Genomic DNA, 17538 nt, shown 5'->3' with positions numbered 1-17538 from the left:
AGTGCTGGTTTTAGGCTGGATATCTACCGTGGCTGTGTGACCTGGTGTATTTCACTTGAACCCTCTGAGCCTCAGTTTTCCTTTTTTGTCAAAATAGAAAACAGTTACATAAAGGCTGTTGTGAAGATTAAACAAAACAGCTAATGAAAACAGCAAAGTATCTTCCAAACACCTTATCAGCTAATATCAACTATACGTTCTGTGCTATATGTAAAAACTTTACGTCCGTATTTTCAAAACGTATGTAAAAACTTAATCCTCAGAACAACCCCGTGTGGTACATATCAATACTCTCGTTTTACAGATGAGAAAACCTCGTCTCAGGTAGATCAATCATCTTGCCAGCAGTAATTAATTTACACCCGGCTCCGCCTGGATACAAAACTCACGCCCCCCCTCCCGCAGTCGCGTAGATTCGGCAGCCTCTCGGGGCTCCGTACGTCCGCATCCCCACGACAGAGGCCGCCCCTTCCCCTGACAGAGGCGCCCCGACCTCGCCATCCCTCCTCGCAGCCGAGGCCGCCCCCATCCTTCCTCGCAGGCTCTCTCACCGGGGGTCACACCGCGGGGTTCCTTCCCACTGCCACCTCCCACCAGTCCTCAAGCCGCACCGCAACCCCTCGGCCCTCACCCAACTCGGGCTCACCCGCAGCTCTGACTCAGGCAGCACCCGCTCCCTGAGCGCGCGCAGACCTGGACGGTCCAGGATTTTCTCCGCAAGACCCGGAAAAGCGAGACACCGGGGCTAGTGAACTGCACGTGCGCAGGACGAGCCGCGGCAGAGGGGCTTACACGCGCAGTGTGAGCCAGGGAACGTAAGACTACATTTCCCATAAACCCTGGTGCCACACCCTCCCGGAGGGTTTAAAGGGTTATGCACGAAAGAGGCTTCTCTACCCCGCGTGGCTTGGCTCTGTAGCTCACTGAGGCTAGTTCTTTCAGGACTGCAAGAGACTGCAAAACACCGCAGTGGGATGCGGAGCCGTTGAGTGGATCTGTTTAAAAGAATAATCTTTAGTGCTTCCCTGGTGGCGCAGTGGTTGAGCGTCCGCCTGCCGATTTAAGGGACACGGGTTCGTGCCCCGGTCCGAGAAGATCCCACATACAGCGGAGTGGCTGGGCCCGTGAGCCACGGCCGCTGAGCCTGGGTGTCTGGAGCCCGTGCTCCGCAACGGGAGAGGCCACAACAGTGAGAGGCTCGCGTACCGCAAAAATATAAATACATAAATAAAAATTCAAAAAAAAATTATTATTATTATTATGGCAAAAAATGTTCAAGAGGAGCTACAGAGGACTTGAGATGGTACAGGGCCCAATTGTAAGCTTTCTTAAAAGTGATGGGCAGGTGGGTTCTTAACCACTGTGCCACCAGGGAAGTCCTCAGCACCAGAATTTTTTCCTTTTTGCTTTTTTACCTCTTTACTGGTATTTCAATTTTGTTTATACATTGTTTTCTTGACTTTGTCCATATCATCTTTTAGCTCTTAGAGCATGTTTCAGACCGTTTTAAAGTCTTTATCTACTACGCCCACCATCTGGTGTTTCTCAGAGACATTTTCTTTAAATTCTTTTTTACCTCTTTCTTTGTATGCCTCGTGGTTTTTTTCTTTTTTTTTTTCTTGAAACCTGGATATTTGAATCGTACAACGTCGTGTCTCTGAAGATCAGATTTTCTCCCTTCCCTGGCTTTTAAGTGTGTTATTTGTTTGTTTAATTGTTATAGGATGTCTTTGGGCTGGGATCAGTGTGAGGTGAAAACTTAAGGTCTTCTCAAGTCTTTTCTGAGCCTGCACCTCTCCTTGGGCATGTGTGGTACTTTCTAAATTTTCCTGTATTTGTGGTTGCTTTTGAATATCCTCGTCTTTAAATGTATGACTCCCAAAGGGTGAAAAAGAGAAAAATGAAGGAGAAAAGAGTGCCAGCCCTTTAAATCCTAAGAAGTCAGTTTATTCAGAGGGGGAGTGGCTTACAGCAGTGGTATGGGGTGTGCAACAGTGGCTGCCTGTCTCTGTGTCTGCCTCTCCACAATCAGAAGCAGCAGTGAGCAAACAGAGCACAAATCCCTCATATTTAGAGGACAGGGTTCTTAATGTCCACGCTGTCTCCTGCAAGCTGCATGCAAGGCTCCTGCAACCTGCATGCTCCAGGAACATGTGAATAGCTGACTGCCACAGGACTAGGAAGTGGGGAATGGATAACCACTACTATGCTAATAACTAAAATTGACTTAAATTAACTGCAATTTACTACTAAAGCCTTTCTGTGAAAAGTTTTTGAGGTATTTGGGGCTCATTTTGATCTCAGGTAGACTCTTACTCGTCTTTTCCTTGCTTCTCTCTAGTAAACTACCTGTTCTGTGGTTTAGCTTAGATCTCTCATGAAACTACCAGCCTCTTTTTAATTGCTTTTCACCATACCTTCACTGATTTTTAAGTGCCTTTAGGCTTAACCATCCTGTACACTCTTTTAAATAAAGTCAGTACCTTGGAGAGAGCTTTGGACCTCTTGATTCTATGACCTGCCTTTCCCCCCTTGGCAAAAATCTCTGAGGCATGCCCCAGATATAGGAGTGGATACAGCGGCATTCTTCTCTCTGTGACACCGGTATTTTAGGAGCATAGTGCCATATGGGCATAGTAGCCTGTGGTCTTCTCATTTCCCTTTTGGCCTGGAACTTCTACCCTACTTAGTCAAAATGAGGGTGACTGGGACTTCAGTATTCTCAGCATGGTACACCTGAAACAGGAGTGGGGTCTGGAGGAACAGGAGCTCTTGACTTCTCTTTAAATGGCACTCGCCTACAAGGCAGCCTCTAAAAGAGGTTGCTGGGGCTTCCCTGGTGGCGCAGTGGTTGAGAGTCCACTTGCCGATGCAAGGGACATGGGTTCGTGCCCTGGTCTGGGAAGATCCTACGTGCCACGGAGCGGCTGGCCCCGTGAGCCATGGCTGCTGAGCCTGCGCGTCCGCTCCGCAACGGGAGACGCCACAATAGATGCCATTGCATGCGTCTGGGAGCTGGGAGGCAAGACAGCTGTTCTTTTGGCTGCACGTGACTGGAGTTACTGTCACACTGAGCTGGGGGGCAGGGGAGCTAGTTGAAGTTCAAATATGACAAACTCTTGCTGTTCTTAATGTGTTTTAAGTAGATTTTCTTGAATGTTTCTTTTTTGCCATATGCCTTTAGGACAATTTCCAGAGACCTTACTTTAAAAATAATTTTTTTTCATCAGTTTTGCTTGCTTCATGTGGGAGTGGATCTGTGGAGTGAGTCATAAGTACCTGTTTGTACTTTTGTTGTCCCCATTAGAAAATAAGCTCTATAAGAAGACAGAGGTTTTTCCGAGCTTTATTGAGATATAATTGACATATAACATTGTGTACGATTAAGGTGTACAACATGATGATTTGATACACTTGTATATTACAAAATGTATACCACAGTAAGGTTAGTTAACACATTCTTCACTTAACATTAATTACCATTTTGTTGTTATGGTGAGAACAATGAAGCTATGCTCTCATAGCAACTTTCAATTATACAGTACAATATGGTTGACTATAAAGTCCCCATGCTCTTCCTTAGACTCATGGAACTTATCTTATGAATGAGTTTGTACCCTTTGCCCAACATCTCCCCATTTCCCCCACCTTTCAGCCCCTGGCAACTACCATTCCACACTGTTTCTATGAGTTTTTATTTTTATTTTATTTTATTTTTTTTGCGGTACGCGGGCCTCTCACTGTTGTGGCCTCTGCCGTTGCGGAGCACAGGCTCCGGACGCGCAGGATCACCGGCCATGGCTCACGGGCCCAGCCGCTCCGCGTCATGTGGGAACTTCCCGGACCGGGGCACAAACCCGTGTCCCCTACATCGGCAGGCGGACTCTCAACCACTGCACCGCCAGGGAAGCCCTCTATGAGTTTTTAGATTCCACATATAGGTGAGAACATACAGTATTTGTCCTTCACTGTCGACTTATTTCACTTAGCCTAATGCCCTCAAGGTCTATCAGTGTTGTTTCAATGGCAGGATTTTCTTCTTTTTTAATGGTTGAATAATAACTCATTGTATGTATGTATGTATATATATATAATATGTATAAATTATTTCTGTATTTTCTGTTTATTCATCTGTCAGTGGACACCTAGGTTGTTTGTGTATTTTGGCTATTGTGAATAATGCTGCAACGAACATGGGAGTGCAAGTATCTCTTTGAGATAGTGATTTCATTTCCTCTGGATATACAATGAGTGGGGTTTATGGATCATACGGTAGTTCTATTTTTAACACTTTGAGGAATCTCTGTACTGTTTTCCTTAGTAGCCTTACCAATTTATATTCCCACCAGCAGTGCACCAGACTACCCTTTCCTCCACATCCTCACCAGCATCATTTGTTAACTGTCTTTTTGATAAGATTCATTCTAACAAGTGTGAGGTGATATGCCATTGTCATTTTGTCTTGATTTTCCCTGATGATTAGTGAGGCTGAGCACCTTTTCGACATCATTTGTATGTCTTTTTTGGAGAAATGTCTATTCAGTTCCTCTGCCCATTTTAAAATCGAATTGTTTGGGGTTTTTTTTGTTTTGTTTTGTTTTTTGGCCATTGTGTTGTGTGAGTTCCTAATATATTTTGGATATGAACCCCTTACCAGATATATGATTTGCAAATATTTCCCCCCATTCCATAGTTTGCTGGTTCATTTTGTTTCTTTGGTTGTGCAGAAGCTTTTTAGCTTGATGCGGTCCTACTTGTTGATTTTTTCTTTTGTTGCTTGTGCTTCAGGTGTCTTATCCAAAGAATCATTGCCAGTGCCAAGGAGCTCTTTCTCTATGCATTCACCTGGGAGTTTTACAGTTTCACGTCTTATGTTTAAGACTTTAATCCATTTTTATTTTTGTGAGTGTTGTAAGATAGGGGTCTAGTTTCATTCTTTTGCATAAACACAGCCCAATTTCATTCTTTTGCATAAAGTATACTTTGATTCCCTTTTCTTTATCTTGAGTGTATCTACTATAGGTTTCTGTTTTGTGGTTCCCATGAGGCTTACTTGAAACATTTTATTGACATGACAGTTTATTTTAAGCTCAAAACAACTGAACTTCCATCGCATATAAAAGCTATACTTCTTTATCCGTCCCATTTTATGTTGTTGTCAATTTACATTTTTGTACTGTATATCCATTTACTATTATAGCTATAGCTATTTTCAATGCTGTTGTCCTTTAAGCTTTGTACTAGAGTTAAATGTTTAACACACCACCATATTATAGTGTTAGAGTATTCTAAGTCTGACTTAGAATACTTATATTTACCAGTGTGTTGTGTATTTTCATGTTATTAATTAGCACCTTTTGTTTGTACTTGAATAACTCCTTCTATTGGTAATGAATTCCCTCAGCTTTTGTTTGGGAGAGTATCGTGCCTTCATTTCTGAAGGACAGTTTTGCTGGGTAAAGTATTCCTGATTGGCAGCTTTTTTTTTTCAGCACTTCAAGTGTATCATCCTACTCAGTCCTGGCTTGCAAGGTTTCTGTTGAAAGATCCACTGATAGCTTTATGATGGTTTCCTTGTATGAGAGAAAATTTTTTTCTCTTGTTGCTTTTTAAATTATCTCTTTGGCTTTGATTTTTGGCAGTTTTATTATAATGTGTCTTGGAAAACATTATTTTGGATAGAAATTATGGGGTGATCTATTAGCTTCATGTAACTGGCTGTCCAAATCTCTCTCTTGGTTTGGGAAGTTTCCAGCCATTATTTCTTTTTTTAAAAAATAAATAGATAAATAAATAAATAAATTTATTTATTTATATTTGGCTGCGTGGGGTCTTCGTTGCTGTGCGTGGGCTTTCTCTAGTTGCAGTGAGCGGGGGCTATTCTTCATTGCGGTACGCAGTCTTCTCATTGTGGTGGCTTTTCTTGCTGCGGAGCACAGGCTCTAGGCATGTGGGCTTCAGTAGTTGTGGCTAGCAGGATCTAGATCACAGCTCAGTAGTTGTGGCACATGGGCTTCGCTGCTCCACAGCATGTGGGATCTTCCTGGACCAGGGCTTGAACCCATGTCTCCTGCATTGGCAGGCAGATTCTTAACCACTGCACCACCAGGGAAGTCCTGCCATTATTTCCTTCCTTCCTTCCTTCCTCCCTCCCTCCCTTCCATTCATTTATTTTATTTATTTTTGGCTGCGTTGGGTCCTCGTTGCTGCGCACAGGCTTTCTGTAGTTGTGGCTTGTGGACTCTAGAGTGCAGGCTCAGCAGTTGTGGCACATGGGATTAGTTGCTCCATGGCATGTGGGATCTTCCCAGACCAGGGATCGAACCCATGTCACCTGCATTGGCAGGCAGATTCTTAACCGCTGCGCCACCAGGGAAGCCCCATTATTTCTTTAAATAAGCTTTCTGTCTCTTTCTCCCTCTTCTCCTGGGTCTCCAGTGATGTATACATTGTTTCACTTAATGGTGTCCCATTAGTCCCATAGTCTTTCTTCACTCTTTTTTTGTTTTCTCCTCTGACTGGATAAATTACAAGTGATATTTTTTCTTTTTGGGGGGTTCATTTATTCTTTCTTCTTTAAAATCCAGTCTGCTGGTGAAGCTATTCAATTCTTCAGTCATTGTGTTGTTCAACTAAAATCTTGTTGTGGTTTTTTTTCATGTTTTCTCTTCATTGAACTTCTCAATTTGATTTTGTACTATTTTCCTGATTTCACTAAATTCTTAATCTGTGTTCTCTTACAGCTCTCTGAGGATATTTAGAACAATTATTTTGAATAATCAAGCAATTCATGAATCTCTATTTCTTTGGGGTCAGTTACTGTAAGTTTACTGTGTTCCTTTGGTATTGTCATATTTCCCTCATTTTTCCTGATCCCTGTATCCTTGCATAGGTGTTTGTACATATGAACAAGCAGTCACCTCTTGCAGACGTTATGGACTGACTTTAGTAAGGAAAGACTATCACCTGTGAGTGGGGACATGCCAGAATGTTCTGTGATGCAGGTTTACTGGTGCAGGGTGCCAAGTGCTAAGAGTGTGTGGCAGCTCTGGCTTGGTGGAGGGGAGGTGTGATGTCTCACTGGCTCAGGCCACTGGGGGCAGGGCACTGGCAACTATGTGGCCCTTGGTGAGTGCTGTGGGGGTCCCCAGTGGCTGCAAGGACTGATAGGGCTCTCAGCAGCACCTCCAGGTCCAGCAGCTAAGGATCAGGGCAGGCAGCAGTGGTGGCCAGAGCCAGTGGCACGCATACATTCAGCTCTGGGGCCGGCCGCAGTTGCTGTGAAGTGGCAGGGGTTGGTTGCAGACACAGAGTGGTGAGGACCAGGGCCAGAAACAAGGACCTCGGCCAACTGTGGGCACACTGGCTGCCATGGGGCCCCTGGCTGTCGGTGTGCACTCCTGGGGCTGCAGCGTGTCTCCACAGGCACTTGCATGGCAGTGAGGCCAATGAAGGGAGTCAGGCCAGGAGCGTGCAGGTGCACAGCTGCAGGGGTAGCTGCAGGTGAGCCCAGTGGTGCAGACCAGTGGCGAGAGAGGGCCGAATCTGGGCCCCGATACAGTTAATGGGGCCCTGTTGCCGTGCACTCTTGTGGCCATAAGGTATTGCCACAGGCACACAGCAGCGGACGTTAGTGACAAAGTTCAGGCCAGGGAAGTGCAGGTGCACAGCTGGCAGTGGGCCTAGCTGCCTGTGAGCCCAGTGGTGCAGGCCAGTGACTTGAGATACGGCTGAATCCAGGCCCACCAGCATTTATGGGGACCTTGGCTGACAACATGCACTTCCATGGCCGCGGGACGGCATACCAGGTGTGCACATGGCAATGGAAGCTGCTGACAAGAGTCGGGCTGGCAGCATGCAAATGCACAGCTGGAGGAGGTAACCCCAAGGGTGCATATGGTGGTGGGGGTTAGCTGTGAGGGCTAGACTGGTGCCTTGCACTCCTGCAGCTGCGGAGGCCTTCAGTAGCTGCTGCTTGGATCTCAGGCTCTGGTGGACGGTGGTGGAGCAGAAGGGCCTTGAGGCGGACTCAGGCAGCTGGTGTCTGTAAATGCAAATACCTGTTGGGCAAAAACGGGTGACACCTGCAGGGAGTCTGTGGCTGTGCTGCCTATTGGTTTCTTCAGTGGGAAAGCTGCAGGGATCCTCTGCAGAACAGGTCACTGGGAACCGTGGTTGCTACTGCTGTGTGGGTGATACTGGTAGCCTCTGTTCTTCTTCCGTGTTCCTAGCTACCTCTATACATCTCACCTGTGCCGGTCTCTGGGTGGAGCGAAACTGAAGTGGGTCCTTCCTCTGGAACCCTGAAAGGCTGGGGAGGCTGGTTGCTCACCTGCTCCTCCTTTTCCAGTGAGAGCTCTTTCTAGCTGGGTTGGTCCTTCTGGCATTGAGCAGCGCGGGCCAGCGGGGTGGGACGATGCAGGCAAAATGAAGTGGTTCTTCCATCCCTTTTTGAGTAGTTCTTCTCAGGTTTTTTGTTCTACTCTGTTGCTGAAGTTTGTTAAGTGGATTCCTGAGCTCTCCCACAGCTGTTTTTGTTCCTGGATAACTTGTCTAATTGTTGACCTTTGTTGGGGAAGGCTGGGGTCTCCTACTTCGCCGTCTTGGTGATGTAACTCTCCACAGAGTTTTTTCTGTTTGATTTTCAAATAACTCCTAATCAACTGAGAAACTGACTCATATCTATTGATTGAATAAATATATTTAGAATTTACTTGCTTATCTTATTTAAGTCCTACAACTCTATAAAGTAGGTACCGCCGTCATTCACATTTTAGGCAGGGATAAACTAAGGTTTTCAGTGGTTAAACTGCCTATCTAGACTCACAAATGTATTAAGTAATAGAATCTGGACGTGTATGCAGACAATAACTCCAAACTCTATGCTCTTGAACCGTGTGCTTTACTACAGACCACTAACACCCCACAGCCCCAGCTCTTACCGGACAGCCTTTAACAACCCTTCTCAATCACACTCATGGACCTCACGCCCTGGCGTACACAGCTTCAGAAAGATCTTCTGGAATAGAGACGTATACATTTTACTGCACACATCTGGCCACCGACATAGGGAGCTTTCCTCAAAGAAAGTAACAAATGCAACCACAGCTGATCCCCTGCTCCATTCCAGTCCTCACCCTCTCTCCTCTGCACCCTCCCCTTCACTCTAAAACACAGACCCTGGAGCACAGCCTATCCTCAAAGGCCTTTATCTGAAGGTAAGTCCAGGGTAGGCACAAAAATATTATGGACACAAATTAAAACATTAATGGGCCCAATTCAGAGGCATTTGGAGAAATTTTGGATCCTACCCACTGTAAGCCAGTCTCAACTCCTTTTCTCTCTGCCAAATTCCACAGAACCCAAAAGTGCACAAACTTCCCTTCCCGTTCTCTGTCCTGAACCAGGTCTCCAGAAGACAAAGGTTGGAGCCTTAGGAGGCTGGAGACAGTGAACTGCACATGTGCTGAGCAAAGGGCTGCACCTTCCTTCCCCAGTGTCATCAGAGGCCCAATATGTCACATTTCTGAATTCAGCATCCATTAGCCTCAATGATCCCTCCTTTAGTGCTCCCCAAAATAATCTCTTCTCTCTGGAGGTATTGCTCTTTTACAATCCCAAGGACATAGTTTAAAAATGGGCTATAATCACACCCTGACTCTATACTAACATAAAACTACCACAAATATATGCCACAAATATATCCATTTCAATTATGGATATACGTAAAACATTTAAATAAAGCTGAAAACAGAGGCCAACAATTAAAAAGTGTCATATCCATGATCATCAGGGTTTCTCCTGGGTTGCAAAATATGTTAGATTCGAAAAATTACAAAATTATTAAACAAAAATGGAAAAAAATCCGAAAAAGAAATACAATCCAAAAGAAGACCCCTGCTCTCAAAGTTAACTTTAAGCACCAACTCTGACTTTTTTTACAAAGGGTATAATGCTGTGTGACTGTCTTTTCATTAAATATATAGTGAAAATCTTTATTGGTAAATATATATATATATATATTTTTTTTTTTTTTTTTTTTTTTGGCGGTACGCGGGCCTCTCACCGCTGTGGCCTCTCCCGCGGCAGAGCACAGGCTCCGGACGCGCAGGCTCAGCGGCCATGGCTCACGGGCCCAGCCGCTCCGCGGCATGTGGGACCCTCCCAGACCAGGGCACGAACCCGTGTCCCCTGCATCGGCAGGTGGACTCTCAACCACTGCGCCACCAGGGAAGCCCCGGTAAATATATTTTAAGAATATAAAGTGTCCCCCTTCTGTCCATGATGATAATATAGTCAAGAGGTATACAAGTTCAAAGAAAATAATATCTAGACATAAATAAAAAATATGCAGAGTCTATATGAAGGAAACGAACTTTACTGAACAATAGTTTAAAAGATTTGAGTAATAAGAGGTACAAATCATTTTCCTGACTACAAAATGAAGTATGTTACGGCACAACATTCCAAACAAAATCTCAACGAAGTTATGTGTCTTCACATTTTTTTTGTTCCATTGCTAGAACAAATGTAAATTTTATGTGGAATAATGGGAAGAGCCAAACGTTTTGTGAAAATAAAGACTAACGCTTATCTAAAGATGTGTCGTTAATGGCTATAATAATCTAAATATTTTAGTTTTGAGTCGGGTAAAAAAACATGTGAAGTCCTAAGATTGTCATAGGAATTCAGTATATGATATTGGTAGTGTTTTTAAAAAAGTGAAGAGAAATGGGCCTATTTAATAAATGGTGTTGGGGTGGCAGACGATTAAGTGAAAATAACGGATTCAACAGGATAAGCCTTCCCCAGAAAAACACAGATAAAGGGGTAGGTTCAGGGCAACTACAGCTGCAGTCTCCAACTGGGGGCAATAAACAGGGGTAGTGGCTGAGGACATCTAGGATACCCATGAATTAAACCCTCCCAGAGGCTATGGCTCCACCTTTCCCTGCCAAGCATAGGCATGATGATAGCTCATACCAAGCAAGGGGAGGTCAAGTTCAAGACAGAAAACGGGCCCAATTTAAAAAAAAAAAAACAAAAAACAAAAACAGGTTACACATGTGTATGTATTACACACATATACACACAACTTCCTCCAGATATCCAAGTGGCTCTTTTCCTCCACGTTGGCCTCCCCAATGAGGTCTTTCCCTCTCCACACTACATAAAATCAAACCATCTTTCTGACAACTTTTCCCATTTTATTTTTATAACACTTGTCACCATCACCTTCTCCCTTGCAGATATATTTTCTTGATATGGCTGCTGGTAACAAGAAGGACACAAACTATCTGGTCACGATGACTTCTCAATAAAAATATTCTAGGATGGGTTCTCATTGGCCTATTTTAACAAAGGATCATTCCTGGATGAATACAGATGTGGAGCCAGGAATAGATGGTGCCATCTGGAGTAAATGCCAACTCCATGCTCACAAGAATAGGTTACATTACTAGAATGTAGAAAAGTTGCAATAGCCACTACATAATCTTGAGGAACTGACGTCTACTCTTACACACCACTGTTTGAGAGCAAGTTCCCCTCAGATGCTTGAGGAGGTAGAGAAGTGATGCTTAATATCCTGCATGCCCCACATTGAGCATGTCTGGAGTCCACAGGATGGAATGGTTGATGCTCTCTGGGCTCATCTACATGATGAGTATCCTCATTTTGTAGTATCCTCATTTTGTAGTATCCTCATTTTGTAGTATCCTCATCTACAAAATAGGGGTAGTTATCCCTAAGTGAAAGAGCAGATCTTACCCTGAACTTACTTCCAATAACACACAGCCAAAAATTCTCAGTTGTCTAACCCCCTGCAAAGAAGCCCAAGTCCTTGAAGAATAAGACGGGGTTCAGAATTCCTTGAAGCCCCTTGTGAAGACATACTCTGCTCTTGTCAGTCTTTAATCACATTCCTTAAAATAGAAGAGGAACTTGGAGAAGCATGGTGGCCATGACTGGTGCCCAAGGAGGTAGCGAAATTTCCTAAGCTTTCCTAGGACTGTGCTGATTAACCAGGGCCCATACTGAGAGAAGAGGGCATAAATACTCTTTGGAGTATAACGGATGACTATTCTTCAGACTCTACCCCAACAGTTACCTCCCCTGAAGTAACTATTGGCTTTTAGTTCAGCAGGTATCCTGGGCCTTTTGCCATGTATTTTAATCCATATATATCTACCTATAGAGAATTTATAATACACTGGAGTCTTATTTTATGGGCATTTGAATTTTGTCAATCAGAAATATTGTCAAAATATTATATTTCAATTAAAAATCCACACAAAAATGTACTCATTATAATATGCGAGGTAAACACCTAGTCTTATTATGCTCTCGAGGGGGGTAACCAGTTATTCCAACTGGTCATATCAAGCCAACAAGAAAAAGGATGAATTAATCAAACAGTGCAGAGAGGACTGGCTATTTGGAAGAACAGAGAGCTGCTAACCTCACACCACATATAACAAGAAACACCATGTAGGGCTATATGAATAATCAGTTTAACATGTCTGCTTCACATATGCCAAAGGAATGACATACCTGCCACAGTGCTCAGTTCCAAAAGGAATTTACTTTATGACAACGTAACAGCACAATGAGGCAGAAACACTTAACTTTCAACTAGTAGAATAACTTTATTTCTAATACTGAGCCTTTATATAGGAATTTACAGGAATAAAAAACATTGTGATGCTTATTCTCCAATAGCTCCACCCAGACCTTCCCTTCTACATTCTCTGAGCCCACTTGTGCTCACCTGCACGTGGCACCTGAGGGCTCTGGAGATTTGGTGCCAAAATTTTGGTAGTGACAATATCTCCTATGAGGAGGCCCCTCCTCCATAAGAGCAGCTCTTATTGGGCTCTGGTAACACTTGCTTCCATCCTTTGCCCCTTAAGGACTTAGAATGGTAATGGCTTCCTGGTGACACTAGTCTCTAGGTGCTTCAATATCCCTTGTTTTTGGCCCAAACTACTGTACTGTAATAAGTCTGCCACTAAAGTCTTCTTAGTTGAAGCAGAATTCTGTTTTTCACCAGAACCATGGCTGATACTAACAGCCATCCCTATACTAACTTGTCAAAAGAAGTAATTCTTCCCTAAAATTGCTGTATAGAACATTAACACAGACAAGAATTCATCTGTATCAGGGGACTGCCTTCAGGTCTAAGTAACAGACATCCCTGAGAATAAATAAGAAGCCACTATTGCCAGAGTAATACAAACTCCTAGTAGAGAGCAGGTCCAAAAAGAGTTGTGCAGCTTAGTGACGTCATCTCTGAGCCAGGCTTTTCCCATCTTGTGTACTGTTATCTTCAAGCTATTGTCCTTCAGGGTCATAACTATAATCTAGTGTAACATACAGACATGAAAATGTCCAGCAGAAGAGAGACAATCTCTTCCCATGTCATGACAATACTTTATCACTGAGATCTTTCCCCAAAGCACTGCCGAATATTTTCCAAATATCTCACTGCTCACATGTCCATCCCAACAAAATCATTAGAATAGAATCTTCATGATTAACTTAGACTAATGTGGATTTACCCCTAAATCATCTGGGGGAAGGACGGACAAAGAGACAAAACAGCCCAGCAACTAAGAAGTAGGGATTGGCTGTTGGGTGGGCAGTATCTCTTGGAACTGCTTTCAATGTGTTCCAAGGAAGCAAAGGAAACACTAAGACAAAGGAGAGAGAGACAGTATATTACAGTCTATTAAATTAAATACATAGTTCCTTTGTTACATACAACTCGGGTTACACACATCATGCCTAAATAGATACAGCAATGAAGCACCAAGAATATGACAGAGGCATTTCATTATACACCACTACTTTTTATTTGTAGAATGCAGTGAGCATTACTGTTCATAACTGATGTTAACCTTTGCGAAATTTATGTAAATATCATTGTTATTAATAGCATTTGCATTATTGACTGACCCAAGGCAGCTGAGTAACCTCAGAAAAATATCGTTTGGCTCTTTTATGGAAGTGGAAGCTCAGTAAAAATGGCCACACTCATTCACATATGCCAGCAAAGTCAGAAGAAAGGTAAGCAATATGGTTGTAAAATAGCATATACTGGCCATACTACAGAGAGACTCTGGTAGTATTTAGAATAGGATTGATGCAGAGGTAGTTAAAAACCTCACAAAAACATATTTTGGCTTCTTTATTCAAGAGGCCATTCAGTAATAATGGCCATAGCCATTTATTTATATCAGAAAACGGAAAAAGGGGTATGTGGCTTGTACTTTAAATTTTCCAAATGTATTTTCATAAATACACAGTGATGTGCTACTGTAAATATGTGACTACAGGTTCTCTGAGAAAACAAAACCCAGATTTATAGAGTTTGCCAATTATCATGGTGTAAATACTCCCACTAAAGCCAAGCTACCAACATGATGGCACTGAATGTAGAGCTGGGAAGAGATGTCCAGTAGCATATCATTATACAGTATTCACCATGCAGATTCAACAATACAAATAACCTAAAGAACAAAGATAACAGCAAAATATTGTAAAATAATTAGGAAGTAATGAGTGTTGAGTACTTATTACCTTGTTTTAATATTTAACTGTAAGTTTATATAGTTTAATTTTTAAATAATGACTCTTTTTAACAACTGGCTCACAAAATTCCTGAAAATTTAACAATCAGCAGTACTTGCAAGCCAGTATAAGCTTACTGCAGTACACCACTGTGTGTTGGTATGTGTGTATAAACATATTTACATATACATATGTACATAATTGTGTCAACCTATAAAGACACTGATGATATCTAGTGTGGGAAATATTAATATAGACCATAATAGTTACTTAACTAAGGGTTCAGAATTTCTCTTCACAAGCATGTTGGGCTCTAATATACATATCAAGAATACCTCAAATTTCTATGATATTAGCATACTCACATAAGGCTGCAAACATCAAGGACTCTTCACATAAATGTTTAATGCTGTTGTCATTTAACTTTTTTAAACTTATGATTCTGTGAATATGACTGTAAAAGAGTATCATCCATTAGATTTACAATTTCGGCATCACATCCAGAATATGGCACTACACAACATAAATTTGAGATAAAGGTTTTTGCCATATTATTTAAATGAATTTCCCCTCAATATAAATTTTCTGATGGAAAGTTTTAATTTTTCTTGAAAGCTTTCACATATTCAAAACATTATAAGGTTTTATTCTAGTACTAATTATCTGAAGCACAACAAAACTTCACTTTCTAATAATTTGTGGCATTCTTTGGGTTTCATTAATCTCATTTTAAAAACCTGTATAACGAATTGGAAAGAGTGGATAAAGGCTTCAGAATGTTCAGGATGCTGAAAGAGCTTTCACCCTTGTGTGAATTCTCTGATGTTTAGTGAGTACTGACCTCTGACTAAAGGTTTTCCCACATCCATTACACTCATAGGGTTTCTCCCCTGTGTGAGTCCTCTGATGTTTAGTGAGAGCTGATTTCTCACAGAAGGTTTTCCCACATTCGTTACATTTATAAGGTTTCTCTCCTGTGTGAGTTCTTTGATGTACAATGAGGTTTGATTTCACACAGAAGGATTTCCCACATTCATTACATATAAAGGGTTTCTCTCCTGTGTGTGTTCTCTGATGCACAGTTAGGGCTGACCTGTGGCAGAAGGATTTTCCACATGCATTACATTCATAGGGTTTCTCCCCTGTGTGTGTTCTCTGATGTTCAGTGAGGTTTGACTTCACACAGAACGTTTTTCCACATTGCTTACATTCATAGGGTTTTTCTCCTGTATGTGTTCGCTGATGGTTGGTAAGATGTGGTTTCTGACAAAAGGACTTCCCACATTCAGTACATTCATAGGGTTTCTCTCCTGTGTGTGTTCTCTGATGTTGAGTAAGGTTTGACTTCTCCCAGAATGTTTTCCCACATTCACCACATTCAAAGGTTTTTTCTCCTGAGTGAGCTCTTCGAAGTTGGGTGAGATGTGACTTCTTGTTGAAAGTATTTCCATTTTCATTGTGCTCATAAGGTTTTTCCCCCATGTGTACTATCTGATGTCTAAAGAGGGTTGACTTTTCCCACATTTTGTGACTTACTTTATATTCATGGGGGATCTTTCTTGTGTAATTTCCCTGATGGATAATGAAAGCTGAACTGTCACAGAAAATCTGCCCATATTCATTATAAGGATTTTCCCCTGTAAGAGCTCTCTGATGCCCCAATCTTAAATCCATATAGAAGGACTTCCCACAAATACTGCATTCATATGGCTCCATTTCCAAATGAGTTCTCTGAGATAAATTAAGCTTTAAACTTTGGATGAAAGTTCTTCCACATTCATTATACTTACAGTGTGTCTCTCCTATCTGAGCTTTCTTGTTTGTGAAAGAATCTGCCTCCCCATGGCAGCCTTGTCCATTTTCATTATATTCAAAAGGTGGGTCAAAAATTGGCTGAGTGAGATCCTGGCTACGATCCTTTTTCTGATTATATTTATAAGATTTCCCTCCAGTAGGAGTTTTCTCATGCCGAATGTCAAGGAGCAATTTCTCATATACATTAAACTCATCAGGCTTCTTTCCAGAATAGTTCTTTCTATTAATAATTAAGCCTGAAATATTTTTCAAACTCATTTCACATGTGTCACATATCTTATAGAGAAAATTTCTTGAAGGAACAGAGTCTGTACCTAGATTTAAAGTTTTCCTTACTCTGTCACCACTATCTGTACTTAACGTTTGGTTGGTGAAAGCAAGTTGCCAAAAATGTTCATCTTCATTTTCCTGGCTGCTCTCTATCAGGTCATCAACTTTCCAGTCTTCTAGAAATGAGAAAAATAACCACGTCTTATAAATCCTAGTACATTTCTAATGGAATTGGACTTTTACACTAATGCCCTATTATGCGTCGATTCTTTTGTTTTAGGCTCAGTTTTCTGGTGTAAACTAAATCCAAGTATACATTTCCTTTACCCTTCTAGTTTGAGTGGAAAATAAATACATGCTACAGTGGAATACTTTATTAATATAACCTTTAAAACTGGACAGAAAAAGGTGAAATAAATTCAAAGCACAGGGAACCAGTGAGTGGCTGATTCAGAAATCAGGAAGCTCAAGAGAATGGAGTGAGTCCAACAGAGACACTGAACACTGAATAAAGTGACACTGAAGATTAGCAGACAAGGGCTTTCAGGGGATGAACTATGTTTGGTGGAGACAGAACAGTCTAGTCCTAATCCCCTCAGACACTGATTGCTGGGTGGGATTCCTACTAGAGTACTTGCTTCTACTCTACACATCAACACCAGCCTAAAGTTCTGAAAACACCAACTTCCTCAGGTTCAGAAGAATTGTCCGCTAGCCCAGGATCTAGTTTTTCGTTTAATTCACAAGGAATAATTATTTTTTTAAATGCTGTAAGAGCATCAGGCTAGAGAAGGTGAAATGAACTCAAGACACGGTGAGCAAGGGATGGAGATTTTCTGAGCATTGTTCATGTAGGAAGCAGGAAACTCCAAGAACTGGATG

The 17538-nt window shown here is 42.2% G+C and overlaps 1 protein-coding gene across 7 annotated transcripts in view; it reads right to left on the bottom strand.

Annotated features, from left to right (window-relative positions):
* Positions 1 to 17538, bottom strand: part of ZNF248 (zinc finger protein 248) — a 32666-nt gene that overhangs the window by 128 nt on the left and 15000 nt on the right. For 6 of the 7 annotated variants that reach the window (XM_022553250.3, XM_089897479.1, XM_022553252.3 and 3 more), the window contains one exon: positions 647 to 16832. In XM_022553250.3, the coding sequence (XP_022408958.1) occupies positions 15352 to 16832 (1481 nt within the window). In that variant the 3' untranslated portion in view covers positions 647 to 15351. The remainder of the gene's footprint in view (positions 1 to 646; positions 16833 to 17538) is intronic. The other variant, XM_089897480.1, reaches the window with a different exon arrangement.

The sequence above is a fragment of the Delphinapterus leucas genome, chromosome 16 (assembly GCF_059928025.1).
Source record: "Delphinapterus leucas isolate spDelLeu-1000000601 "Yukka" chromosome 16, BTC_Dleu_Yukka2, whole genome shotgun sequence".
Taxonomy (NCBI): Eukaryota; Metazoa; Chordata; class Mammalia; order Artiodactyla; family Monodontidae; genus Delphinapterus; species Delphinapterus leucas.
The sequence above is the reverse complement of the archived record's forward strand: the minus strand, read 5'-3'. Positions and strand labels throughout refer to the sequence as shown.